The sequence below is a fragment of the Falco naumanni genome, chromosome 12 (genome assembly GCF_017639655.2).
Source record: "Falco naumanni isolate bFalNau1 chromosome 12, bFalNau1.pat, whole genome shotgun sequence".
NCBI classification, from domain to species: Eukaryota; Metazoa; Chordata; class Aves; order Falconiformes; family Falconidae; genus Falco; species Falco naumanni.
This window is the reverse complement of record NC_054065.1, coordinates 1,719,373-1,746,610: the sequence shown is the minus strand read 5'-3', so window position 1 is coordinate 1,746,610 and position 27,238 is coordinate 1,719,373. Positions and strand designations below refer to the sequence as shown.

At 44.9% G+C, this 27,238-nt stretch overlaps 2 protein-coding genes across 2 annotated transcripts; both read right to left on the bottom strand.

Annotated features, from left to right (window-relative positions):
- Positions 1-1,787: 1,787 nt before the first annotated feature.
- On the bottom strand, positions 1,788-11,060 carry LOC121096128 (toll-like receptor 2). Its single transcript, XM_040611766.1, has 2 exons — positions 7,978-11,060; positions 1,788-6,850 (listed from the first exon to the last, which is right to left on the bottom strand). The coding sequence occupies exon 2, from the start codon at positions 6,847-6,849 to the stop codon at positions 4,228-4,230; it is 2,622 nt and encodes an 873-aa protein (XP_040467700.1). The 5' UTR covers position 6,850; positions 7,978-11,060; the 3' UTR covers positions 1,788-4,227.
- A 2,156-nt stretch (positions 11,061-13,216) lies between these two features.
- On the bottom strand, positions 13,217-27,214 carry ERLEC1 (endoplasmic reticulum lectin 1). Its single transcript, XM_040611776.1, has 14 exons — positions 26,990-27,214; positions 26,336-26,440; positions 24,981-25,061; positions 23,995-24,072; positions 23,785-23,848; positions 21,798-21,838; positions 19,161-19,384; positions 16,581-16,710; positions 15,996-16,157; positions 15,298-15,357; positions 14,632-14,756; positions 14,151-14,228; positions 13,879-13,954; positions 13,217-13,506 (listed from the first exon to the last, which is right to left on the bottom strand). The coding sequence occupies exons 1-14, from the start codon at positions 27,140-27,142 to the stop codon at positions 13,435-13,437; spliced, it is 1,449 nt and encodes a 482-aa protein (XP_040467710.1). The 5' UTR covers positions 27,143-27,214; the 3' UTR covers positions 13,217-13,434.
- Between the last annotated feature and the right edge of the window lie 24 nt (positions 27,215-27,238).

Genomic DNA, 27,238 nt, shown 5'->3' with positions numbered 1-27,238 from the left:
AGGGAAAAAATACGTGAGATCCTGTCATTGGGGCTCAGACGCTATGCTGTTAGCAGGAATTGGCTGCAATTGGCAATTCCGCAGTTTCAGGTGGTAAGGAGTGTAGGGCGGGACCCCAGGAGTGGTTGCGAGACGGGGTCCTGTGTGTACTTTCAGGGAGGTGAAGATATGCATTAAGGCTGGGTTTAACTTTAAGCAGGTTTGGGGTTTGCCGCACGTGCGCAGGACTCCCACTGTGCTTGCGGTTTGGGTCACGTGAACTTTGTCACATGGTGGAAGATTAAATCCCGCACACCGTACTCATAAAAGTAATTTGCATTGAGTACTCGTGTGAGAGTAAAGCAAGAAGGATGCAGCTGCAGGACAGAAGGAGGTTTTACTGCCCTCGTGATGTAGCACTAAGACAAAACAACTGAAGACCCTTCAAAGCGCTTTGTGGTATTACTCTTCTGCTAACTCCCGGTGCCGGTTGTATTCGTAATACAACCCGTGTGCTAATGTGTGTGTAGTGTCAGGTAGGAGAGTGCAGTGCCTTTTAATCTGTAGTAGGAACAAAACCTAATTTAGGTTGTCCGTTGTACTGAGTAACTGGTTTAGGAGAGGTTTAAGGATGTGGTGAATAGAGGTGGGATTTTGAAAATAGGTACCAATGTAGGTACAATTTCTTTAAAGCGAATCATGAAGTAATTGATGATCATATGAGAAAATAATCTTTTTAGACTCTTCTGGAATATAACTTTTCTTTTTCCCTTTAGCCCCCTCATCGTATCAGAACTCCTCTGGGTGCCAGAGCCAGTGAAGCGTGACTGTGAGGTTAAAAAAGCAGCAGTCTAATTGAGAAGGGAAGCAACAGGGCTGCATGAAGGAGATGGAAAATGTAGGTGAGGAGAGGAGGTGGGTAAGAGAGTAAGCAATGGAAGTACGTCAGTACTGAATGGTCTGGGAAAAGTAGGTTTGTGCAGTCTGTAACACGAGAACAAGAGAGCACCTCACACATCTGAACGGTGGCAAATCCAGGACTTGTGAAGTGCTGCACTTCCCTTGCTGTCTGTTAACACGCTGCGGACCTCATCGCTGCGGAAGTGTTTAGGAAAAACTGGGAAGGTGTGACAGCCACTTCACCGTGGGTAATACAAGTATCTGGAGCCAGACAGTTAATGACAACGCATTTTGGAATATGTGTAAAATTTTGTACTCCGGGAATTAAAGTAATCCTTGATTTCTGGGGTTAGGACGAACCCATCGTGGTGGAATACATTTTCCAACCTGTTTTCAGCGTGCTTCTCAGCTGCTTTTGAAGTTGCCAGTGTTGACTGCTGTCACGATACTCAGCCCGAGGACTGGTTTTGCTTAATTATTGAAAAATCTGTGTTTGCAATGTTAGGTGTACTACTAAGAGTTTGACCGGGGTATCTCACGAAACAAGGAGTGGCCTCAAAGAAAGCATAAAGAAGTTTATTATAAAAACAGCGGATTAATTACTTGGGGCTGATCCCACTAACAAGTGACTTGTGGTTGTTGATGTGAAAAAAGCTTTTATAATTCACAGTCTTTTGAAGTCCTAGGTCTTGCTTTATGGTGGTAAGGGCTGACTTTTTCAGCTGGTGGCCCGCAGTTTTGTATTTTCTATCCTTTATGCATAAAACCTGAAAGCTGCTTTTGCTAAATAACTTTAAACAAGATCTATATGATCTCAGAAAGTTGCTGGAGAACATTCAACGGTTGGACATCACCTCAGAACTTTTTAGACTAGAGAGATTTCTGCGTGCGTTTTCTGGTAAGTCCCAGAGCCAGTCTGCCGTCACAGTAAAGCTTCAGCAAGCTGGGGAGGGCGAGATGCAAAAACTGGACAGACAACAGTCAAGAATGGTCAGCGCCTGATGGTTTCGCGGGGGTTTGTGGTATGTATCGGTCAGGTACGTAATTTGTCACTTGTTAGGAAAACACTGAAGGTTATTCCCCTTGTAATCTCCATCACCCTTCTGCCTGCAGCACTGGGAGTGAAAAGTAAAGGGACTCCTGAACTGCGATCTCTTCGCCTTCCTGCACAAGGTAGTGAAGCAGGGCTATGGAGAGAGCACGAGGCGCTCGCGGTGGAAACAAGGAGAAGGCAGGGGGGATAGTGTCTTAAAATAATAGAATAGACTTGCAGGGATTAAGGTGGAGTCCTGCGGGTGTTTTCTAGGTTTGTCTTCTATCTGTTTTGAATTATTTATTTTTCTGATTTTTATTTTTTTTTTTAAGTATTTAAGAGGAGTGTATTTGCGCCGATGCCACGGGTGGGTGGAGGATTACATAAGTGGTTCTTCCACTCAGCGCTGGTAAGCAATTCTGCTCGAGCTGCACGTAGCAGGAAAAAAGGCCCCGGCGCTCTCTTTCACCACGTAGCTGGCTGACAGGCTGACAGCAGTTTAGAGAACAGGAAAATAATTCTTTTTCCACAACAGTGCATGACTCCTTGTGCTAACTGCGGAGAGGTGGCTTTGCACAGGGTGCAAAGAGAGCTCTCCCTAAATGCAGATGGTAGAAGAGGGCAGGTCCTGCTCTCCTCCTCCTAATTCGTGCTGGTGGAAAACTGGAGAGTCAGCACCATGGGACAAAGGATGAAGAGGCAGTTCAAAGCGCCTCTGGGGTTTGTGAGCCCTGATTCTACCCTGCAGTGCAATTGATGCAGGTTTCTTTGGCGATAACCAAAGAGCTATTCAAATCAACCTCGAGCACTGCGCTTCATGGATACACCACGCGCGGTATCCTTAAGTTCGGTCAGTACCGGCAAATTGACTTAAAGCTGTCATTTGTTATGTGCGATTAAATGCTGACAACGGGGTGTTGTCAATTCCTGCTGAAAATGGGGTTATGTTTAATATCAGGGAAACGCTTCCGTTCATTGCAAGAGCTGTCCCTGAGCCTTGGTCGCCAGAGCCAAACGTGCTGTGTGCTGCAGGGTGGGGCTGGGGAGGGTGAAAGTCACATACTGCTCCAGCTGGGCCTTCTCCTTTCCCAAAGACACTATGGCAAAGCTGTTTTGTGGGTATCTCCCTATGGTAGCCTCATGTTTCCCCTTCTGGCACCAGAAAGGTTGGTGCTACTCTTTATTTTGTCACAGCAGAGCTAATGCCTTCTCAGAGGCTGCATTTCAAAGGTGCTGTCCCCTATGTCGTGCAGTGACATTCTGCGTTCCTGGGTCTGAGCTGCTGCTGGTAAGTCGTTTGGGTTTGCTCATCTTATGAGCAAGTCCAGATTGTGCTATGCTAAATGATTTGTTCTCACCTGGCATTTATTTTCCATCAGTCTGTTGATTTTCCTTGAATGTGAAAATCAGATCAGCTGATTTATTTTTTTTTTCCTTTTCAAATACAATAAATTAAATTATTAAGAGGCAGTAGGTGATGACGAGGGCTCTGCAGAGGTAGCACTGAATTCACTCGAAATGGGTCAGGGCGATTGTGTCAAATGAAACTTTCCTAAACATAAATAATAATATACAGAACTTTCTTGCTTATTCTTCAGAGATTTTACGATAACAGCACTTCAATAAAGCTCACACCAATTATTTAATGGTGGAGACCAACACGGTCGGCTGGCTCTTTTTTGATGGTTTGGTTGTGTATGTTAAATCTGTGATTATAAGAGATCTTTGAGTCTGATCTTTTCCACTGGTTGTTTAAACCAAGTCATGGAGCAGTGTGGATTTGCAATTGCATCTCAGATGGCTACGTAAAGTAAATCTGTAATCTTTTCTCGCTAAACCACAGAAAGAAGCTGTCACCCGTGTACTGCCATGGTTTGTGTTTTTCTTACGTGTACGCTATGTGTGTCCCGTCTTAAGCCGTACTAGAACTGAGAATTGGAACTAGAGCTTTACCTTTGAACGGCGCTGCTTTGCAGTGCAGAAATCTCAAGACAGTTAGGACACGTGGCGTGACTCGAGCTGTTCTTCCCTTCAGGTGACACCCACAGCATTTTAAGAAACGCTGTGAATAGCTGAAGAGCATGAAGCGCCCAGGAAGAAAAGGATGTTTATCAGTGCTGGGGGCTCAGCTCTTTGGATAATGGATTCTTTTACCAGGCAGAATAACGCGCGTGTTACGAACCCGCTGGTAACCTCTCCTGGGACTGATCTGAGAGAAACCCCCACTGCAACACAGCGAAGGCAGGAGGTAAACACAGGAATGCTTTTATTTGACCTCGGGCTTTCCCGGCACAACATTTACATGTTCTTGTGTTTCATTCCATCTCATATATATCCTGAGCGGATCCGTTTTCTGCTCTCACGAGTTGGTCGTTGGTTGTTTTTAAGACAGCTGTTAGCTGATGCCAGAACATTTTCTGTTTGTGTTCCTCAGGGCTCCACTTCAGGTAGGTTTTCCTCTTCAGCAGTTTCCTGAGTTTGCTGAACTTCTGCGGCACGCTGTTGGGCGGGAGGTCGTCCAGCACGATCATGATGAGGGAGTCCTGATTTTCATTCAGGACCCGGTGTTCAGCAAAATACAGCTCATACTGACACCAGCAGCTGTTTACAAAACTGGGAGAGAGAACAAAAAGGACTTTATGGCTGTTCTCTATGCAGTAAAAAATGTTACCGAGTACAGGATGCCCCGGCTTGAAATCCCTCTCGTGGTAACATATCTTGAATCCGTCAGCTTCCAGTTTACCCAGCAGATTCTCTTTGGTCCAGTTTGCATCGTGTTCACTGTATGAAATGAAGGCGTCAAAGGGCTTGTTTTCTGGCCTCTTCTCGTACTGCTTCCTTTTCGCCATACACCAGTACCAGCCCATTCTCAGGTACCAAAGCCCATCGAACCGCCAGCATAAGCCTGTTACCACCAAAACGACCAGGGTGGCAACGCAGGCGGTAACGGCCATCTGGATGCCCAGGGAGCAGCGCAGAAGCGTGAGGTTACTGCTCTCCACTGACGAGCCCCTCCTGTCTGGTGGAAAGCTGCACCTGAGATGCCCTCTGCCATTTATCTGCAAATGGGGCTTGTGGAGGTAGACGTTCACGAACCAGTACAAGTCACAGTTACAAAAAAAATGCTTACCTTGAACAGTCAGCACACTCAGGCTCGTTAACTGGCCAAAAGTGCCCTCCACTATGGTAGTAATGGCATTGTCACTGATGTCTAACTCGATCAGAGAAGCTGGGAGAGAGCCACGCTGTAGAAAGGAGATCTTATTCCCTGATAAATTAAAATATTTCAGCGTTGAAAGAGATTTCCCAAAGTGATCAGGCAGTTCTGAGATGAGGTTGTGACTACTGTCCAGGTTAGTGAGCGCAGAAAGGTGGCTGGCAGGTTCCAGCCTGGTGATGAGGTTTCCAGAAACATTAAGATACGTGAGTTTCTCCAGGGCGTCACTTAATGATAATGTGTTCAACTTATTTTTACTAATATCACATTTTGTTAAAGTCGGTGGGAAATACTCTGGATGCATATCCGTAATTTTATTATTTTGAATGTTAAGTATTGTTAAGTTGGAGACGGATTTAAAACTAGGGGGTATTATTTTAATATCGCTGTTGCTTACGTCGAGGTGCTGCAGGGAGGTGGGTAAGTCAGGAAGCACAGAAATCCTGTTGCTGCTGAGATCCAAAAATAGTAATTCTTCCATTGTGCTGGCAAACCACTCTGGCAGTTCTACAATGGAGCAGTTGGACATTTTCAGGTGTTTCGCTTTCTTCGGGAGGCTTTCAATGGGTGTGCCAGCCTGGTTTCTGACAAAGGAAATGGCATTAATATGTACGGTTCCGGGGCAGGGCTGTGGAACTGCATTGGTGATCGCTGGATGCACAGTATATATGAAGTGATTTCCTTGAACATACATGTTTTCTAAGTGAGGCATTTTTTTAGCAAAATTCTGGGGTATTTGACTTATGTTGGTGAAGGACAAATCGATTATCTTGATGGTTGGAGGGAGGCACAGCGTATCCAGGCTGTTTATGGGATTGTTGCTAAAATTTAAAAACAAAAGCTTGCTGAATGGGAAGCTGCAGATCGCCTCAACGTCTAGAATGTTAATTGTTAATTTGTTGTAACTCACATCAATGGACCGCACGTTTTTCATGGGCAGAAACAGCATGAACAGTGACAGAAGGTCCATTTGCAGCTCACTGTGACTAATGTCAAGCTCCAAAATACGGTCCAGCTGAGCTCGGCAGAGATCTGGATCCAGTATTAGCATCAGCTCTTCCTCAGAGAGCTTGCTGTGTGACAGATCCAGTGTCCCATTTATTGGCTCTCTGCAGAAACCAGGCCTTACCGTGGCCGTTGGAGAGACTGTAACATTTTTCTCTGCTCTTTGGAGAAGGTTCCCTGCGCTTCGCCTGAGCCTCAGGTTACCGTTTGGCAGGACAGGTGGGCCTCCCGGCGCCGGCGGCCCCCCGGCAGATGCAGGAGGCTGCAGAGCAGCCTCTGAGGGTTTGTCAGAGTTTGTGTAAAGCTGCAAAGACCCTGAGGCTTTGCTGGTGGGTAGGAGCTTCAGGTGGGGTGGAAGACGCGATACAAGTCTCTGATCGTTAAATGATAAATCCACAGAAACAAGGCTGAGCAGGCCCTCAAACGCACCAGGTTCAATGTCCTTAATCTGATTGTAGGAAAGGTCTAAAACTTCCAGCATGTCAAAACCTTCCAAGTCTCTCTTGGTTATTTTTTCAATTACATTATGTGAGAAATTGAGAGCTTTTGCCGCTTTTGGAGCTTGTGCTTCCGATACAGAAGAGAGGTTTAAGTAGGAGTAGTTATAAACCGGGAAGGCATGGGCTGTAGGTGTTCTCAGGGTTAGGAATCCGTTTGCTCCACTCAGTAAGAAAGAGGTGAAGTAGAAATGAAGGCTTCCAATAACAATCCTCATCCTGGAGAAAAAAAAAAAAAAAAAAAGTCAAATCCATCATTATAATTTGTTCTGTGTTAGTGAATGCCCTTTAAAAAAAAAGAAACCCTAGTTTGCTTGCAAATACAGAAATTGTTTCATTAGTCATATCTACAAATCCCTTTTTATCTACATTAAAAAAATACACCTTGCTTCATTATTATTTTTAAGAGGCAGTGCTGAAAGATGGTGTCAGGTAATTTGAAGGAGTGTTATTCATTTCAGCTCGTTGCAGGTACAGCCCGAATGATTCTTTTTTTATTATTATTATTTATTTTTATTCTCCCCTAACCCCGTCAGGTAGCGAGCAGCTTTTGCAATAGTATCTTTCCGTTACATAATCTGAAATGCACTTTGTAACCACAGCCTGGGACTCAGGCTTTGCATTCTCACCCCGGTGCAGCACGGCCAGGCAGGTCTGACCCATCCAAAACCTGCTCAGCCACTGAAGTCGCATATTCGAGAGTGACCCTGCCACGTGCAACTGTGTGGCCGCGCGTCTTCTTGTGATCCGTCCTCTTGGTGGTTTGCTCTCTGCCAAGAATTTGCCGGTGACCATTCGTTTAGCCTTACCCGTCGGAGTAAAGAGGAGAGTAGGTTTGCTCTGAAGTAGGATACCAGAGGCTTGCACGAGGCAGCCTGCGCCAGGAGAGGTCACTGCTCGCGCATCCCGCATCAGCCGAGACTCCCCGTTGCCGGTAGCGTCACTGCCCGGCTCTGCTCCTGCGCCGCGCTGGGTCTCTGGGATCCTGACACCGCTGCTCCACGTCTTGTATTTATTACCTGAAAATTCCGGCGCAGACCTTCAGGTGAGGAGCCTGCTGTTACCTAGTCCCCGCTGCTGCCCACCGGACTGGGACCATCGAGTTTAAGTGAAGGGACCTCGGCAACTCCCCGGCTCTGTCCCCTGGCCCCTCCGCTGCCAGCAGGACCCCACCAGGCCACCCCCCGTGTCCCTGGCTCGCGCCTCACACCCAGCCGGAATAACCGGGAGCTGGTGCACCACAGGGGTGAGCAACCCCTCGGGGTGCTAAAAGCGTTGCAGATGTAAAGCTGGAAGGCAGCTAAGAGCTCGCTTACGCTCCCGGTGAGCCTCCCCGTCCCTCTTACCCTGCTCTTCCCCACTCTCCTCCTCAGCTGGTTCCTCCTGCTGCCACCTTTTATAGCACCAGGAGCGGGGTGGGCTGGGGCACCCCACGACCTGCCCGGCCCCGCCGGAACACGCCGCGGTTACCCTACCCGTGGTGGTTATCCTACCGGCGTGCTGCGCTGGCGTTACTCCAGCGTTCGTTTCATCCCGCCCCGCTGCCCTTTGCGGAGCTGCTGGAGGGGGCTTGTGCCAGAGATGCTTTTCCCCGGTGAAACCCGTAAAGTTTTCCCCCGTTGTACCAGCACCAGGAGCTGCTGAGCCTGTTACCGAGGGGAGAGTCGAAGATGGAAGTTGCTTGTTTTAACGCCGAGACGCTGTGAATGGTGGTGTCCCAAGTACCCGCTGCTTCGCTCCTGCCCAAACGTCGCAGGGAAGCTCTGGAGGCGCCAGGCGTGACCACAGGGTTATAAAACTTTTTTTTTTTTTTTTTTTTTTTTTTTTTTTCCCCTCCTGTAACGTGATGTCTTGCCGGGTGTTTCCTAAGGTGGGGAGGGTTTTATGTTGGGCTCCCTTATGTGTGAATAGGAGGTCTCACGTGCTGCAAGTGCTCCTGCAGTGAGCGATCGTACCTTTTGTGTGCTTTGAACTACGCGGGGGGAAATAACAGGAGATTTTCTCAGTGTTCATAGTGCTGCCTGGGAAGATGGGCTCTTTGCAGCTGGTTCGATTCAGGATGCCAGCAGAAGGGGAGTCAGCAGATTGCACAAGGTGTAGAGCTCTGCTATCCACTCTGCTTTTTCCACTATTGATTATTATTCCCTGTCCCGTCCCCCCCTCAACTCTTTTGTAACTGCCAGTGACTGGAAACTCTTGCAGTAGCCCAGAGGCTCTGCTGTCCTGTCCTGGGGGGCTGGAAAACCCCAAGGTTGTTTGTGCTCCCTTCCTAGTCTGACCAGACGCTGTCCTGCCACAGCAGGTTCTGGGAATTGCCCTGAAGTCATCAGTTTTTCAGACAGATCCTGACTTGTTTAGTGGAAGAGACAGGAAATTAAAAGCATTTTGGACATATCCGGAAAGATTCTCGCTCCTGCTTTCAGCTCGGGGTGAGTCCCTGTAGGCAGCCGTCTCTCCCCGAGTATTCCATCCTTCTCTAAATACAGCTGTGCTGCTCCTCGGCCTCGGTTCCTGCTCTGGGGAGACAGCGCAGCAGTGTTCTAGCACAGGGCCTGTCAAACCACATCTCCTCGGCTGGCTCTCAGGGGAAATAGCAGCTGGAAGAGATAAAGTGAAAAAAAAGCATTTTTCAGTACAAAAATAGTTAGTCTACCGACACGCTGTGCTGGCATTATTCTAACATTTGTTTTATTCAATGTGCGTTCTGCGTATGCCTGTATTTTTCTTGAAGGCAACCTCTTATTCTGGGAATTGTGGAGGAGAAGCGGCACATGAGAGAGGCGTGTGTGAGCAAGTAGGAAGGCACAGGCAGATTTCATTCTGAAACAGATCCCCTTCCACTTGCTCACTGCCTCTCTGCAGGGCATGTGGGTTTGTGCTGGAAGTGCAATTTAAGGGAGCAGAACCGAACCCGTGCAAGACCTGCTCAGCTCCAGGGGGGTGAGCACCGGCCCTCAGAGGAGCTTCTCTTACCCAGGTGGGCTCAGATTTGGGTGCTGGATGAAAACTGCAAGTCACATCCATTTCGCTATACAAATCAGGTGTTTATGAACAGGAAATGCACTTGTCTGCCTCTGCGCAGGCAGAGGGAATAATCCTCCACATTGCTTTACCACTTGAGAAAATCTTTCTGAGCCTGATGGTCTTATTTCACCCCTTCAGCTACATGAGGCTTCCCAGGGCCTGCCTGGCCTCGCGTGCTGAGCCACTGACTCCTCTCAGCCAGGCCTATCAGCTGTGCAGGCGTCTTACATAAGTATTCCCTCTACTTTTTGATCCAGTCTTGCAGCTAATTAATAATCTGTGATTTAAGTGACAATTAAAAATGAGCTCTAGAATTAATCCCTTTTTTCTGAAGTCAAACAGCTGCAATATTTGAGCAGTGCCTTTGAGTGGAAATGCAAGGACAGACATAGCCATAACGACGTGACCCAAATGGTGATGGCCCTTTGTGGCGCTGGGGCAGCAGTGCCGCTCTTGCACGGGTTTGGGCTGTGTCGGAGGGGCCCGTGGGGGAGTTTTCCCATGCAGGCAGGTCGGGGGGGTTGTTAAATGCTTGCGATGTCTTTGCTCTTTCTGTGTGGATAAATCCTGTCCTTGGGGACATAAACCAGCTCATTCTTCGAACTCTTCTCAGAGAAGGAAGTACCTTGCAGAAGTTGCGCATTTCACCTTCCCGCACCTACTTTTCTTTGATGAAATTCCCTTTGACTAATTGCAGATGATATCAGTACCATCGCTGCAGATTTGCTGTCTGCCATCCGCATTATTTTCCACGTTGCTGATTCTTAAATGAGCATGGGAGCAGCTGTACCTCTTAGGCTGAGGAGCAAACCCACGGTAGTATCTCAGGTGTAAATCTTAAGCAGACCAGCGCAGAAACCTGCTGCCTTCCCGTTCTGCTTTGTGCTTTCCGCATACCAGGGCCTTGGTTTTCCCCAGTTTTGGTACTGATGGGTTCCTGCCCCTCAGGGCTTGTCTGGGAGAGGGCTGAAGCAGCAAGTTGTACGTTGCTTTTAGATTCAAATGTGTTAGAACATAAAATTATATTGCAGTTAGTTCTTTCCAGCAGCATCAACTCATGGTCTGTCATGCCCTGTGGGTTTTTCACACGCATCTTCCCTGCTCCCCTCACCCACGCCTCGGTGCTTCTTTCCCAAGTCAACTGTTGGTCAGGGAGGGATGGGAGAGGGTGGAAGAGAAAAGCACGTTCTTCGTCTCTGTGTGGAGCTGTATGCTCACGCAGGGTGGGAACATCCTAGAGCATCTTGCTTCCTGTGCAAGGGGAAGTAGAGGCTGAGGAATGTGGAGAACCATGTATGGATTTCGTGGGTTTGGCAACAGTGTGGTTTGCTCACAGTGTGGCACAGCTGGCATTAGCAGCGCATCGAGGTGCTGTGGCTGCTTAGTCAAAGAGGTTGTGCTGCCCCGTGTCACTGCGGACTTCCTTCCTGCGTGGGGAAGTGGAAACCTTTACACTCTGCGTAGTAACTATTATTTTCCTCTGATATAATGCCCACAACTGAGGGGTGTGTGTGGGCGCGTTTAGTGATCTCCCTTCCCTTCAACATGAGGGAGCCCGGCACCGTCCCGACCCATGCCACCCGTCCACGTTCTGCAGCAGGGCCCCCGGTGCCCGAGAGCTAGTCCCAGCGTGAGCACTGCAGCCGTACCACCCTCCCTCGGGGCAGCCTCCATTAAAAACTTAGCACAATGGATTCCACCTACTGCCAGCACCTTAATGAGGCGATTCAGCCAGCCCGTTGCAAAGACGGCTTAGGGAGGCGAAGGCTCCACAGGTTTGTTATTTTTTTCTGATCAGATGTTGCCTTGGGATGCGCCTTCGCTGCGCAGCCCTGAGCGACACCCCTGGCAGCGCAGGACTGGGATTAAGGCAGCGAAGGGCTGCCAGTGCCGCTGCAGGAGCTGCCGCTGAAGCGCTCTTTGGCAGCAGGGCAGGTAGCGAGGTGCGGAGCCCTTCCCAAAGCTTTGCAGCTTATGCAACAAGTTGCTCAAATTTTGGGCAGTGTGGGGTCCAGCTTCATACCACCTAGATGCTTAGTGAGGAGATTGTTCCAGCTAACTGTTCTGGCAAGCACAAGAACTTTCAGGGAAACCGAAGTTAAAGATCCAAACTCCAGAGAACAATGCTCCTAATGTCTTCTCTTTTCTAAAAGCTACTGGCTAAATACAGGATCAAACCTTAAGCAACTTTTTTGCTCATTTATCTCATGCTTCAACAGGGAGACTGGGGGGGGGAAAACCTGGATAGAAGCCTCTTCCCCCTTTTTGCTTCCTCCGCCACATCACAAAGCTGTATCAGAGGTAAGAACATGATCAGGAACAATGACTTTAAATTTAAATGCTGTATCATCCTGCTGCTGCTGTTCTGGTTTTCTGCCATAGGAGACAGTAAAATGGGTTCTATTGCGACAGTCTAGCAGCCTAACTTGGTTATTTTGGGTAACATTCAACTAGTCATATGCCAAATGGTTGGCGGATTTCCGTCTGACAGCAGTTAAGAAATTTTCTATTTGCACAATAGCTTTAGCGAAGAGGAACCATAGTGGGCTTGCACAAGCGGCCGTCACGCTGAGCGTGTGTCCTTTGGAGCAACGCAGCCAGAAAACAAGCGAGCGGTGTCGCACCTGGTAACGGCGCCGAAATGGCTTGCTGCCAGCCCCACGGTATTCCCAGGGAAGAAAATAGTCGAGGGTGTGCTGGCTACAAACCACTGGTTTGCAAACTTTTCTTCTTAGCTATTTAGAAACTACCATTTTAGAAATACAATGGAGATCTACAAGGGTCTCATCTTCCTTGGGAAACTGTGACAAGGCTGATCAAATATAAAGGGTTCGAATAACCCCCCTTCTTAACGTGACAAATGTACGTTGCCAGCAGACTAAAACTTTACATGCCTGCACCAAAAATCTTAACTAGTTGGGAGGTGGGTGAGCTACCGGAAAATGGACCTCCAGCTAGATCCTGGCTGTTAAGAGGCCTCTGGGATTACCCAGTCCTTGTCACCAACAAGGGAACCACTCAGGTGCACGTGCCTGAATCCAGCCAAGTGGGAGCTTAGAGGTCTAACTCATATTGACAACTCTGCCACCAAAAATGCTGGCTGTTTATCACTAGTATCATACCTTAGCATCCTTAGAAGCAAAACAGCAAGTCTGACTGACGTCAATGTTTAGCAAAATAAATATATTAAGATAAACCCTACAGCATTAATAGAAAAAAAAAAAAAAAAGTCCTGGGAAGCAGCCCAGGCTGGGAGAAGAAATAACAGTTGAAGGGGTAAGGGTAAGGTAAGGTACCAGGAGAGAACAGTTCCAAGCAACCAAACTGAGGTACCATTTGTGCCAGGACAAAGCGAGGAATGGCAGCAGGACAATCATTAGCAGTGTGGCGGCTGCTGAAGGCTCCTGAGCTCAAAGTGTTGGTTTCACTTCTTCAGTTGGCAGGTGAGCTCCTCACTCAAAGTTGGACCTCGTTTATTTTGCCTTTTTGAAGTTGATAATTTCTGTCTTAATAATGATGACGATGACTGTAGAATGTGTCATACACAAGTCGAACAGGAAGTGCAAGACAAGATTTTAATCATTAAAAGTTTATCAATAACCTCTTATATACACATAGTTATACACAAAGTGGTTCACGAGTCCCTCGTCTTACAGAATTCTGCTGGTGAGGTTGGTTGGCTGAGAGCTGCTTTCTGTCATCTCACAGACGGCTGTTAATGTGGAAAATGCCGGCGGGGTAGCTGACAGGTATGGCTTGCTTCGTGGGCTTCCTGGTCTTTAGCTGGGCACTGAGAGGAGCCCGTACTCGTCTGCTGTATCCAAAATTTTACAGATGACTGGAGACTCCACCTTGAATGTAAGAGATCAAAACGTTAATGTCTGTCCAGTCATCAATACACTTTTACAAGAGATTGCAACAGAGATGGTGAGATGAAGGACGGGGGTTGCAAGAGGCACAGTACTCCAGCCATGCTTTGTACAGTTTAGTAAGGGCTTTTTACTTTTGGGTGTGACCTCTGTAGCATATTTACAGTGTAACGAGCGTAACTTTCTCCAAGCAAAAGCAACAGAACACAAAGCAGTGTGTGTTCAGCAGCTACATCTATGTGCTGCAGCGCACCACAGGACTGTTTGTGAAGAGGCGCTGAAGGAAGGGGCTATTTTAAACGTGCGCCTGGAGACATCTACCTGAGCTGCGGGAGTTCAAGCATGTCTACATACCCCGAGGATGTACTGGCAAGAATGAGGCTCTAACATGTATATGGTCACAGCATGAGGGGAATCAGATTCTTTACATCTGAAAACAGAAGAGAAATTCTGTAGCATTCAGCATGTATTAAGTACAAAACTAAAACGTATTTCCCTAGTATCTATAGTGGTTTTACTTAGCTAACAGCCATTGCTTCCTGAGCTTTATGAAGACAACAGAGTTTTTCCCTCTGACACAGGAAGCGGAGACGCAAAACATCAGTTTACTAAAAAAGTTAACTTACTTCAATTTCACAGTCACCTGCCTTGGCTTGTCTGTTAAGTCACAAACATCTCCGTTTCCATAGAAATGAGACACCATCCTGCCACAAAAGATTGGAATGGAAAAGTTTGGAAATACTAAACACAATTCTGAAGCATGCAGCTACCCCCTATGATACTGTATCTCATCATTCTTCACATATTTAACTCCAATATACAAACACATGCTGTATTTTCAGTTATTGCAGAAGTAAACAGTTGTTCACTATCGGAAGATTTTTCTTTGTATCATATCCAAAGTGCTGAATTACCTTTTCTGATGTTGTGTGTTGATTAGGGAGAATATAAAAATATCTGTACACACTGCCCTTGTGGATCTATTCATAAACTGCACATTCCTGCACTGCGCAAGTGGGCCCTGGCATTTATTCTTCTCTATCACAGGTATGAGACCAGTTCAGGAAGAGCCAGCCAGAGCCGCGATCATGGTGGCACCAACCGTACCTAACTGTCTGCGTGCCATCTTCTCGGAGATAGTAGGTTCTAGCAGCATTCTTCCTGGACCACTCAATGTGTTCCTCCTTGTTCCACGTACCCACCACCACAGAAGTCTTGCCACTTTCCTTATCCTAAAAAAAAAAAAAAAGCTGGTAATTACACCTTGTATTACATGATTAGTAGTAAGGATATGTTAATGACATATAATTACACCTTGTATTATATGATTAGTAGTAAGGATATGTTAATGACATATAGAATGTCATTTCTAGAGCAAGTCTGCTGCTGTCAACATAACATGTTCTTGCATTTGGGACAAACTAGGACTAATCTTGCATTAGGGTCAAGGGTCAAAGTTGATGGTCTTTACAACCAGCCACCCAGGCTGCGTGAGCTGGTAAGAGTGTTTCAACGACCAGACGAGCCTTCCCACAAAAGCATCCACGTTTTTTAGCTTTGATTATCACTCTGCTCTACCTGACCTGGCACCTACCTCCCCCTGCATAAGCTGAGGCAGCACACAGAGGACTTCTTTTCTGAAATCCCACTTCTTAAACCCAAGATGTTATCAGCCAAGGAAAGGATGCTTCTTTTTTCAAACTGTAGACAGATTCCGTAACTCTTCCCCCCCACAGCCATCTAGTGGCAGAATATAAAACTATTTAAACATACCTCATGATACTGATGAACATATTTGCCATAGCAGAATTCGTACTTCCACCAACCAACACCCTAGGGAGAGTTATAATCTCAGCATTAAAACAAAACCAGCCCCCCCAAACCACAACATCCATTTCCCTCCAGACCCTAAACCACTAGCTAGTTTAGCTGTAAAGCCCCATGGGTATTAATTAGGTATGTTAATTCAAGGTTTGCACTGAGAGAAAACGTCTTACTAGACTGACATAAGCAAGGGATCGAATAAATAAGTTTAAGCAGGGACTCTTGGAAAAGACATGTAGGACTAAATTTCTTAAACTACTTGTAGGCCCCCTTATTTGTCTTTTAAAGAAATACTTTTCCCTTTCAAGGACAGGGAAAATTTCAGATGCCTTTTCCTCTGCTGGCTGTCCTCTTGATAAGTTTTATCAGACTTTTTTTTTTCCTTTTCATTAACAAAATTGGCACTGAATGATTCTCACCATCTACTTCATTTCACTGCTCTAAATCGAATTTCAAAGAAAGGCTGATGATATCTTTCTGGCACAGACCCTGGTATATAAGCCCTCCCTGTATCAATGCAGGGAAAGGCAATTATTAGGGGTATAAGAATGCAACTGTCAAGATTCATGGAGAAACTAAACAAATACATAAGCCAGTCTGTGCGATTAATGAGTAGCTATTTTATTATACATCACTTTATTTCTCACCCCATGGAAGCAGTAGGAACCACTAAGAAATTCCTTTATAAGTTGGTCATCGGTCAGTTTGGAGATATGGGTTGTTCCCACAGTTAATAGTTGATGGCTTCCAACAGCAACAGGCTTATGAATGGAAGAAAATTTCTCTTCTTTTGTTGAATGCATTTCTTCCTGAAATTAAAGTATACACAAATACACCCGCTTATATTTTATAAGCCCCTTGCAAAGTCTTACAAAAGTACATGAAGTTACTTAGTATTAGGAGAAGTAGGCTGCAGTATGAAAGCATAGTCATTGCTTTCACTGCCTTCAGCACAACTGAAAAAAAGAGCAGAAGTAAAAATCTTAACATGTTTGTAAACTGTAGGCTACAAAGGCAACAAAAATTTTAAATTAGCAGCCCAGACATATTTGCTTTGTTTTCTTTCCAAACAAGGCAAGTTATAGATGATTTCAACAAGCTTAAAGCTCATTTGAAAGACTGACACAGTCTTATAAAGTTGGGTGAAAGAACTTACTCCATGGAACTGAAAGTTGCACATGTTCCAACACTGAAAATAAGTATTTTTCTATTTGAAGTTAAACAAATCCTACCTCCTTAACCCTTCTAAAAGGCATCTTCATCATTTCTTGCTGTTTCTCCAGCTGCTCCAGATTATGGGGTTTAAGTGGCGATCCTGGCAGAGACTGGCAAAAGATGTCATTCACTGGGGAAGCCCTGAACCTGGCCAAACAAGTCAGCAACACATCACTTACTGTGCTTTGTAAGTAAAGACATACTTTTTTTTTTTCCCCATCACTGTAAATTTCCGACTGAGCCGTGCTGAGGTACATATTCTTCTTCTCTTTTGCTCGCACCATCTCAGCCATAGCTACACTTTCTTACAACTGATGTAAATACGCTTTTTGCCCAGCATAGTCTCGCTCCTAATGCTGCCAGGCAACTGGCAACAGTCTAACCCCTCTTTGTCAAAGTTGCGTATTAACAGGCAAACTGCATTGTACGTGTACCATGAGCGCAGTGTCATGGCTCCACAGAGCTCTCAGAAGCTAGGAAACGACAAAGGTGAAACTTGATAGAATCACAGAATCGTTTACTTCTGATAGATGTAGTTCCTATATAATTAAAATAGCATGTTCTTTCTTATATTACCTGACATGTATGGCTTTTCATACTGCATATATACCCATTATTCCTTTACCTCTCTCTTCATGAGCTACGTCTGCAAAAAGCAGCTTATTACAGGAAAGGCAAAGCGAAAAGATGAAGCGGAGCTAACACAGCTTTCCCCTTAGTCTACACAGATCAAGGCCTCACTAAAACACCAAATATCCCTTAACAGAAATAGTAAAGTAACATCAAAATGAAAATCATACTGATAAATGACATGTTTGTTCAGCCTTCACTGCTCGTCTCATTGAAGAGGCCCTCTTTAGACAAAGCTTATTTACAAAATAAATGTGCAGATACCGCTTCAGAGGCCAAGTGGCTTTTTGCAACGTCCTCCTAGGAACTCTGTAGTACAGCAGTAGTTGTGTAATAATCACCGCTGTAGTTAAAACAGTCTGAATATGTTTCCTAAATAGTAACCACACTCTAGATTAAATAAGCCCGGTACCAAAGAAGCCTAGTTTTATCTGAATTTTATTTGAACATGAGGACTAATAGTTACAGTACACTTATATTGCTTTGTACTGCCTTCCTCCCCATCCCCAGTTCCCACCAATTTCAAAAAAGTCAAATTGTACCCAAGTAAAAATGACAACTAGAACTACTGGATATACTTTTGGTAACTTAATGCAAGTGCATTATTGGGTAAGAAAATGGGTGTAGAGGAAAAGCACGGTGGTGGCAGTACTGCCCAGTGCTGTCTCAGGAACACGTGGCAGGAAAATGCACTTAACATGAGGTTTGTTTGTTGTTACCTCCACTGACAGAAAGCAGCATTTCCAGCCTGCTATCTCCACCCATCTTTATTTATATTTATATATTTATAAGATGACGTAAGTGGAAGAATAAAGATCTTGTGTGTTTATTTTAAGTATTTCCTGGCCAGGAAGCCTTCCATTCCTTCCATTTGGAAGGAAGTAGCAGCTCAAGATTTTATTGTTATCAACGACAGGACAATTTGCCTGTGCACTTTCTATTTTTCTACTCATCCAGTAAACAGATAATAGTGCAACAGGTTAAGTGCAACAGACAACACAGTATTACCAAACCCATCTACATGAGAAAATTTATAATTGATAATAAATATTTAATGATAGTCTAAATTATTTACTCTAACTGGCAAGCGTTTCTAAAATGCACGACTGAGGATTTTGTCCTTTAGACTTTGTTGCCTGTTTCAGAACACTGATTAAACATTCGCTTGTTCCGACATCTGCGTACATGGGAAATTCAGAACTCCTGTCCGTTATTTCCCCCTTCATTTGCATATCATATTCCCTTTGCAATTCTGTTTACGCCCCTTGAAAGGTCAGAAATCTATACTGTTGAGACTAAGGGTATTCCTTCGATGCACGGTACAATTCAGGGAAGGGGGGCGCTGGGAAGAACCCTAAACTTGATTTTTGGAAAATAATGCTGCAATTATGAATTCTTCGTATGAAAATGACTTATAGAGCTGAAGGTTAAGGCAATGAGGCAGGACAGACAGGAGCTCCTTAAGTTGGGAGTACCACTAAAACATTATGGTTACGGCTGAAGACCATACTTCTGTTGTCTGAAATGAGGGAAGTTGAAGTCCATGCACACATGTAACACACATACACACAATCCACAGTCTGTGAATACCATGAAGATGATTCCCCCAAGACACTCAAATCATAAACTAAAAGGAGACAGGGTGTTCTTAATCTGCCTGCAGCCTTACTGCCCTAGTTTGTGTTTCTGCAGAAGGACAGGCCTAGAAACTTACCTGTCAAAAATAAAGTTATACTTCCCATCTGCTTCTCATCTGGGAGCAATCACCAGAGACTTACAAAACGCAAACACTATGCAACTTGACAGCAAAACTTAAGACCTGGCAAAACTGCACTTGCCAAAGTACGTACAAGCATCACAGCTCTGTACCAGAAACCACAGCTGGATATATGACTTAAGGAAACACACGCATGCATGGAAATTGATGAAAATTTGAAGTGATGTTAGCCAAAATTGGAGTGCCGTACCTATATTTAGGATGGTTGCATAACAGAGGTGTCAGTATAACCACTTCGTATTCACAGGTTGTAACTTCTGCTACTGAAAGAATCTCATGCTTAGCTTCTGGATGACAGATGTACATCACTGTACTCGATCTGGGTAGGTTTTGTCTCAAGCTACAAGGTGTGCCATTTCCCATTTCTACAGGATAGTATGGGGTCATCTGCCCTTCTATATTTTTTGTAGGTATCTAGGTGAAAGAAAGTAGAAGTTAAGAATCACAGCAAAGCTCCTTTGACTCTTCTGAAACAAAAAATATTATTACACTGTGCAGTCAGCGTTACTGGATTGAAACCAGCCCCTGTGTAGCTACTTGGTGTCTCTGCAATATCTGAACGTGACTGGTTTATTACCTCCAGCACAGCCCCGCAAAAACGCACCAAGCCATGCGAGCTCCAACTGCAAAAGCAGCTGGTTCCTCTGCACAGGCTGCCTGATGTTTTGGTTCTAAGAAGGCTTGCCAGCTGAGTGCAATGTTTTGGAAGAGCACCAAGCCAGCTGCGTTCACCCTGCAGTCTAGGAAATGGGGAGATGTGAGTAGCTCCACCAGGCTCAGCTCAGCTCTGGCCAGGCATGGTGCTTTCACTTCTTGGAGAATCTAAAAATGCCCCTACAAAGTCATCCCAATACCTGCATTACACCTCTCAGCACACCCAGCTGGGGTTGTTCCTTACCCAGAGCATCCCACACCACCTGTTGTTGTGGCTAACAAAGTTAATGATATATAGGAAGTAAATCCCACTTTTGTACACACTTTAAGTAAGCTTACTTCAGACTTGTTCCTTCGTACTTCCTTTGTCCTTCACCCAGCTTCCACTTAAGAAACCGATTCCCCAAACCGGCCGAAGTCCCTCGCCTGGCTCCTATCTTGGAGGCTGCTAAAGTTCCTGGATACCAGAAGTTCTGTTTGTGCAAAAGCCACACTGAACCCACAAACTAGACCTTCTTTTACCCATATTGCTTGAGCTAGCAAACGTTTTCAGCGTACAACAGATCAGGCCCTGCACCAAAAGGCGGCGGTGCCTTCTGTGGTTGGGATGCTAACCTGGGGACATGAGACCCTCCTATCTCTCACCTGCTTTGGTTTTCAAACTATGTTACCCTGTCACAGGCCACTGACTCTCTCCTCCCTAAAAACTTCTATCATGAATGAGGCAATGAGACATTCATGAGTTTAAACAATTAACATGCCACAGCTTAATTGCTCAGGTGCTGCTTGGCTTCCAGTCACTTATCCACTCTATACTTCAATATTAAAAGGTGGGAAATTCAGATATATTCCGGCTGCGTACAGAAGAGCTGACCAAAAGGGTTGCAGCATCTTCTCTTTCTATCTTTCTGAATTAAACTACTGATTTTTCCTTAAAAACTGAAAAAATATACCTATGCATTTCACTGTTCAAGAAATCTAAATGGAGACACCTGTTTGCACACAACAGAAAGGCACCCCAGTAGGACTGAAGATAAATCTCTAGTCACAGCAGGTTTTGGTTACTTTAGGCACCACCCAGCTGTGTTATGTATTCTTTCCCTTTCCTGACTGGAGATTCCACACAAATTGCAAGTCTAAATTCTTTAGGGACTGAAACCAAGACAGTGTATGTACCTCATAAATACTGACAAAAAAAAAAAAATATCTGTAAGATTCAATCTTCTCTGAAAATACAAAGGAAAAGTTACACTACAAAGCACCTAGTTTTCTTTAATTTCCAAGAGCTATAACTGCCACTGCCATTAGAACAGGCCAACTTATGACTTCCCTCTGCTCCCCCATCTACCTCCAACAAGCTTATCAGACATGTGTATCTTCTGAGATCCACTGCAGAACCACCACTCGGTGCTATTTAAATCATCATTACAAAGAACATGTACACAAAAAAATTAACTTCAGAATTAAAATGAAGGATAACTGGAAATAAGGTAGGCGCATGCCTGTCCACAGGTCACATTTCTAAGGATAGCTGTTGCACCAAACTACTCATTCTGTGTGCTTAGAGAGACTGCATGGTCTGAAAAATTGCTAATTCCAACTCCAGCATGCTTCAGGTACTTTCATTGTTTTGCTATAAAGTTAGTAACTAAGAATTGAGTTCTGGGGTCTAAACAAATGGAAAAGTTCTCTAATTGAAAAGGGAAGCACAGAGTTGTATGGGATTGATCATCAAGTCAGCTAAGAAATTTTTTAGGGATTTTGTGCTGTAGGACTTTGTTAAGCATTTCTCCCTACCCAAAACACACGGAAGTGTCATTAAGGGAATTGGGATTTCTAATGTAGCTAGAAAAATAACTGTTGCCAGACCATAATATGACTTTGTGGTTATATTTATTCTCTTCATAGAAAAGGAGTGTGTAATTCACCTCATTTAAGTTTAAGATTAGCGTAACTTTAATGTAAATAAGTAGAAGGGCAAGACATTCAACTAGCTAGTCTAAATAAGCTTTCTGAGCTGGGATGGATCATCAAAAGTGCAAACAGTGCAGCTCGGGAACAGAGCTTCTGGTTTTGACACTCATTTTGGTAGGCAACTAGTTACCTCATCTCATCATACATAAACTACCTCCACTACTGACGGCAAAAGTCAAAATAGATGTTTTTTACTTGCCTCTTTTGCACTCTCTTTAGGATTTTCCTTCTCTTCTTGATCTAGGGAATAATTAAGAATGAGGTAAGCATATAAGGTCTGTGAACTTGAAATAAAATGAAATTATATACAGCAAAGTTCGTATGTTTTGTGTACTCGCTAGTACTTGTGTATACACCACATTTCAATTTCATGAACCTGCAGGTGCAAAAGAGGAAAAAAAGGTAATAAACAGTGATTTGGGGTCCAGAGGAAACAGAACAAAATGAGAGCCTTAAAGCAATTTTGAGTCTGTAGGACAGGCCAAATCCAGCCCCAGCAGCACAGGAAGGCCGGTCAGGGCAGCAGGACATGTCACTCCTGTTCTTTGAGGGGTAGCCGACTACGCTTTTCAAAGTGAGCGAATTACAGGCTGGGACAGTAAACAGGCAAGTACTGCAGCCCACCCACTAGCCAGCCTCAGAGGGTACACTCATAGGAAGAGGTGAGGCCAGACCACATGCCATACTAACGATCATGAGAGCAAACATGGTTACAGGGCAAGGGTGGCAAGCGGTCACAGGTGAGAGCTATCCGTGGCCTTCCGAACTGCTTCAGGAGATAGTCTGGACTCCCTTCAGAATTAGGTGAGCAAAAGGCCATTCGGCTTCGCCATCACCCGTTCAGCTGCTCCAAGTTTACTGTATGACGCTTGTGGATTCAGCTCACAGTGCTTTGAAAAACATCTGTTAATTTTTAAGAGAAGTAGTGTGAATTGCTGTATAGGAAGCACAGACAGAATACAGTCTGCCACCTAAGCAGAAAGGACAGAGGGACAACATCCCAAAATACTCGGATATGACGACTTGAAGTATCATCACATGTAACTTCCACATCTAGCCCCACAAAAGAATTGGTTAACTCAAACTAAACATTTTGTTTTCTGTCCAGCAGCATCTAGGGAGAACAAGGCATTTCTGCACAGAATTCATGACAGCACAAACAAGCACTGTAACTCACTAAGAAAGAAATGCCAAACAATGCAGTTTCTGAAGCTGTGTTTCTTTTCAGGACTAAGATACCTAACTGAAGGCTGCAGGCAGGAATTCAAAGGAATGGGATTAATAACGCTAAATCCCCTCCAAGACTGAGGTGTTCAAGTTAATCGCTGTTAGGAAGGGAAAAAACAGTGGTGCCCACCTTTTACATACTACCCTAGAATTAAAAAACACACAAAACGCCCCAACCTAGATGATGGGTTCTTAATATTGTTTCTATCAGCTCTGATGAATGAACACTTATAGTCTGTGGATTTTCAAGAGTTCTTTGGACTAACATACTACTGAAGAGCTCAGCCAGGAAAGCAGATATTGGCAGGTGCGACCACAGAACTTCCAGCATCTACTATAATTTACAGGCAAAAAATGCACGCGCTCAGAAAATTAGTTATTCTAAACTGCAGTTTGAGTTTGGGGCTCAGCTACCTAATTTCCACCAAAGTCCCACTTCAGGCACTTCAGTATTGCTCAAGATCTGCGCCAGGATCCCTAAAAAAAGACTCTCAAACAGTTCCAGGGATCACATCTACCTGCAAAAGGAAGTGTTCGGCTTTGCAGACTATGTTTTATTTCAGAAGAGCAGAGCCCAAGATGTCCTGTGCACTCTGCCCTCTGCTCACAGGTTGAAAGACATTTCTCCTCACCCAAAAAGAGTGGCAACAGGCTGTATTATCAAAGTATGGCCTGTCATATATTGGTTCCATTTCTTGTATTACATTATTTTATTTCCCTGACACTAATTATTGCAGATTAGTGAATCTGATCAATTCGACAGCATGGCAAAACTGACAGGATGGATGCAAATGCGAGGTGCTAAAAGGAATTAATTAAAACTGATATATTTTGTAGAAAATGAGTAAATTCTGTTCTATTACACTGGGAATCAGTTTTCTACAGTGTATTTCTCAGAAAGTAATAACTGAAAACCAAACAATTAATTAGCATCAGCAATAAAATAATCTAAGACAAACCTGGTTCTGACAATGGGTTCTTTATCATCATATTCCCCAGATAGTATTCCTGGATGTTTATTTTCTACAATTAAAAGAAGTTAAAACAAATTTCAGTTACCATTTTCCATAGTTTTTCAAGTGTACAGGAATTCACGTCTTCTGGAGGAGTTAAGCATGAACACGCCAGTGGAAAAGGGGGTTCAGACTACTAAACTGTAAGAAGCCTACCTGTCCCGTTTCCTTCTCCTCGTGATATTGACGGATGTGTTTTCCATGGCAGACCTCGTAAGTCCAGTAAGATTCAATCTTAAAAACCAAACCAAAATATTTTTTTTTAAGAAAAAAATCTGTTTAGCTACATTACTCCCCATCCATACACCCCTCCCAAAAAACAGAAATCCCCCAAAATGTTGGCTTTTGCAGCAATGAAACGCAGCCCACGCAGGTGGACTAGGGCACAAAACAATAGCATAGTGCATGGTCTCTGTGTTCCCTAAGCATTTTGATGACATTCCAAATCAATACACCAGGCAAGGTTACCTTAACTTTCACACAGATAAAACAAAGGAAAAAAATTAAATAAAACATAAAAGACTAAATCTGCCCCCAAACCACTGGGGCTAAATGGCAGCGACTCAGCACAGACTGGTTTTGGCAACTGTCAAAGATAAGGGCCGTTTACCAGTTGTGCTTGACCCACTCTTCCTTCCTCAAGGACTCGTGTGGGATGTTGCATAGGTATAATATCTGGCCACTGTCGCTGCCTCTGGTTCTCAGTACCAGCTTGTTTGGTATTAAGCTTGTAACGTAAGAGATGAGTCTGAACCAGGACAACAGTTGATGAAAAACTGCAAAACTTTCAGACTGTCTAAACACACATTTGCTTTGGTCTTCTAACACTTTCTGAGAAATGCTCTTCATTAGACTGTCATAAATTATGGCTTGACTCCTGAAGTAAATATTTTAAATCCACATTTTTAAACTGCTACTACAGCAACCCAGTTTATTTAATCCCAGTATCTTCAATTACACAGAATTTTATCGACAATACTAAGGATATAGTCATAAAGTTGTAGAGACCTTACTCTGGATTGAACTGGTACCTGAAAGTCTGAGACTCATTTATCCAAACAGTTTACTACACTAAACCTAAAAATGAACTACACTGTAAACTTATGGTTAGCATTTAAGTTATCAACACAGAAGTGACATACTCTATACGAACAGCTACTTTGCTTAAATAGAGGTTCCAGCAATTCTCCTGGAGTAGGACCTTTATAGTCCTTTTCTTCTTCCTAGAACAGAAGGATAGTTCATTACATTAACATTAACAGCAGTTTGCTTAGATAATATCCATTTGCAATAGTAAAAAACAAAATAAAAATTTTATCACAAAACCTCATTAATTTGTGCCCTGAAGGAGCTGTGTAGTGATTAGAAAAAGATAATTTAGTAAGAAGGGGCAAATAAAAGTCACAAATAAAGCAGTCAAAACAAAAGTTTTGTGGTTTGAAAAAATACACACGTGGGAAAAGAGTAGGAGCTCTCAACTTGCTCATGTCCAGAATGGCAGCTTGGGGTGTGAAGAAGAACACAGCATCAACAATCTTTTAATTTGTTAGTCAATGCTGATGCCATACTGATGCAGTATACTTGGAACATCACACAGCTTTTATGTAACTTTAAAAAAAATTAATCAAAAAAGCATAAAGCAATACTGTGGAAGATTATTTCTGCGTCTTTTTTTTGCTCTATAGTTGTGCATGCTATTGAAGAGATTTCCAAAGTTCTTCAGTACTAAAGATTTCTCACCTAGACTGAAGCACTCCATACTGTCGGTCAGTTAAAGGATGAGGGCTGTGTCAAAACAGAGGCCCCTACCACAATAGTACAGCTTGTCTGTGCAAGCTTTCACAGTACGAAAAAAATGAACCATTGGAGTAACAAACTATTAATGATAAACCTCACCAAAGGCCTCCTCAATCCACCTTCCCTTGTACAAACAGCTGTCTTTATATAGGGGTTTTTTATCACTATTTAAGCCCCAAATTGTGCATTCAGATTTGCAACTGAGGAAGCAAAGACGGAGAATAAAAATTACTGGTGGTAGAAGCACCATTGGGATAGCGTTTTCAGATACGGTGATCACAATAGCAGTGTTGACAACTCTTAACAGTTGTTTACCGGCCTAGAATCTGACCACGTTACTTAAAATACAAGAATTTCGCACTCAGCGATAGACCTAGCAACGAACAGAACATTATTGCAATTGCTTGTTGCCAAACAAGATCATTCAGACTGGCCCCACTTAGTGCAGAGCTGGTACGCAATACAAAGTGAAGGCATGTACCATAAACTGTGAAACTGTGAAGCAGTCTGTAGGTAATTTTCTTTTTACAAGGGAAAAAAACCCTCTTCATGAAGCATTCTGTGGATCATTTTCTCTTTAGGGGAAAAAAAACCCCTCTCTTTACTTTGGAGAGGAAAAATAAATAAATAAAGAAGTGAAAAGACACTGTAAAGGTTTGTCTATGGTTTATAATTACAAAAAAGACTTGACCAAACTCACCTCATTGCCACTTGCTATCAGTGGAAGTATACATTTATATTTTTCTTTGTCCACAGTGGTCATTATAATGTAGTTATCCTCTTTGTACAGGACACCAGTTGTAGGCTAAGGAAGCAAGCAACCTAGGCATGAGTCAGGTGGGGGTTTAACGCTACGTGTCACAGACATTCCCAAATCCGGGAGCGGTGGGGTTACCCGCGGAGCGGTGGGGTTACCGGCGGAGCGGTGGGGTTACCGGCGGAGCGGTGGGGTTATCCCGTACCACAGCACCCGCGCTCCTGCTCCCAGTGCCCTGCCCCCCGCCCGCGCCGCGCTCCCCCCGCACACGCTCCCCGCTCTTATGACAGACTTTTATTAAAAAATCACCCCCATAACCACCACATTTTGCTGCCGCAGCCCCTCGCAGGCCTCCGGGCTGGATTTCCCTGGGATCCCCCTAGCTGCCAGCCCCGGGCCGGGGCCTGACGCTCCCCCTCGGGCCCAGCCCCGGGGCGATGTGACGAACACCCCAACACCCGTTTTTCTGGCGGGGCGGCGGGGGCTTCAGAAACAACCGCCCGGGTGCCCGGTCTGACCGGGCGGCCCCTCACGGCGGGAGACGCCCGAGGAGCGAGCCCAGAGCTCCCCCACGCCCCGCGCCCCCGCGGTACCCACCAGGCTGAACTCGGCGCCGGGCCAGTTCACCCTGAAGGGGATGTCGTCGCTGAGCTGAGGGAGCGCTCGGCCGCCCTCCGCCACCGCCACGGCCGCCAGGAAGGCACAGAGCAGCGCCCGCGGGGTGGGCGCCCGGTGCCGGCAGCCCCTCATGCCGGCCGGCGGCCCGGGGCGGGAGGGCGGTGGGGCAGCGCCGGGCAGCAGCAGCCAGCGCCGCCGCCACGTCTGCTTCCGGCGGGGCGCGCCGCC

Coding starts and splice junctions, on each gene's coding strand:
- ERLEC1 (XM_040611776.1), bottom strand. CDS start 27,142: ATGAGGGGCTGCCGGCACCGGGCGCCCACCCCGCGGGCGCTGCTCTGT. Junction 19,385..21,797: donor CTAAAGAGAGTGCAAAAGAG/GCAAGTAAAAAA, acceptor TCTTTCACCTAG/ATACCTACAAAAAATATAGA. Junction 13,955..14,150: donor CAGGTGACTGTGAAATTGAA/GTAAGTTAACTT, acceptor TTCTGTTTTCAG/ATGTAAAGAATCTGATTCCC.
- LOC121096128 (XM_040611766.1), bottom strand. CDS start 6,849: ATGAGGATTGTTATTGGAAGCCTTCATTTCTACTTCACCTCTTTCTTA.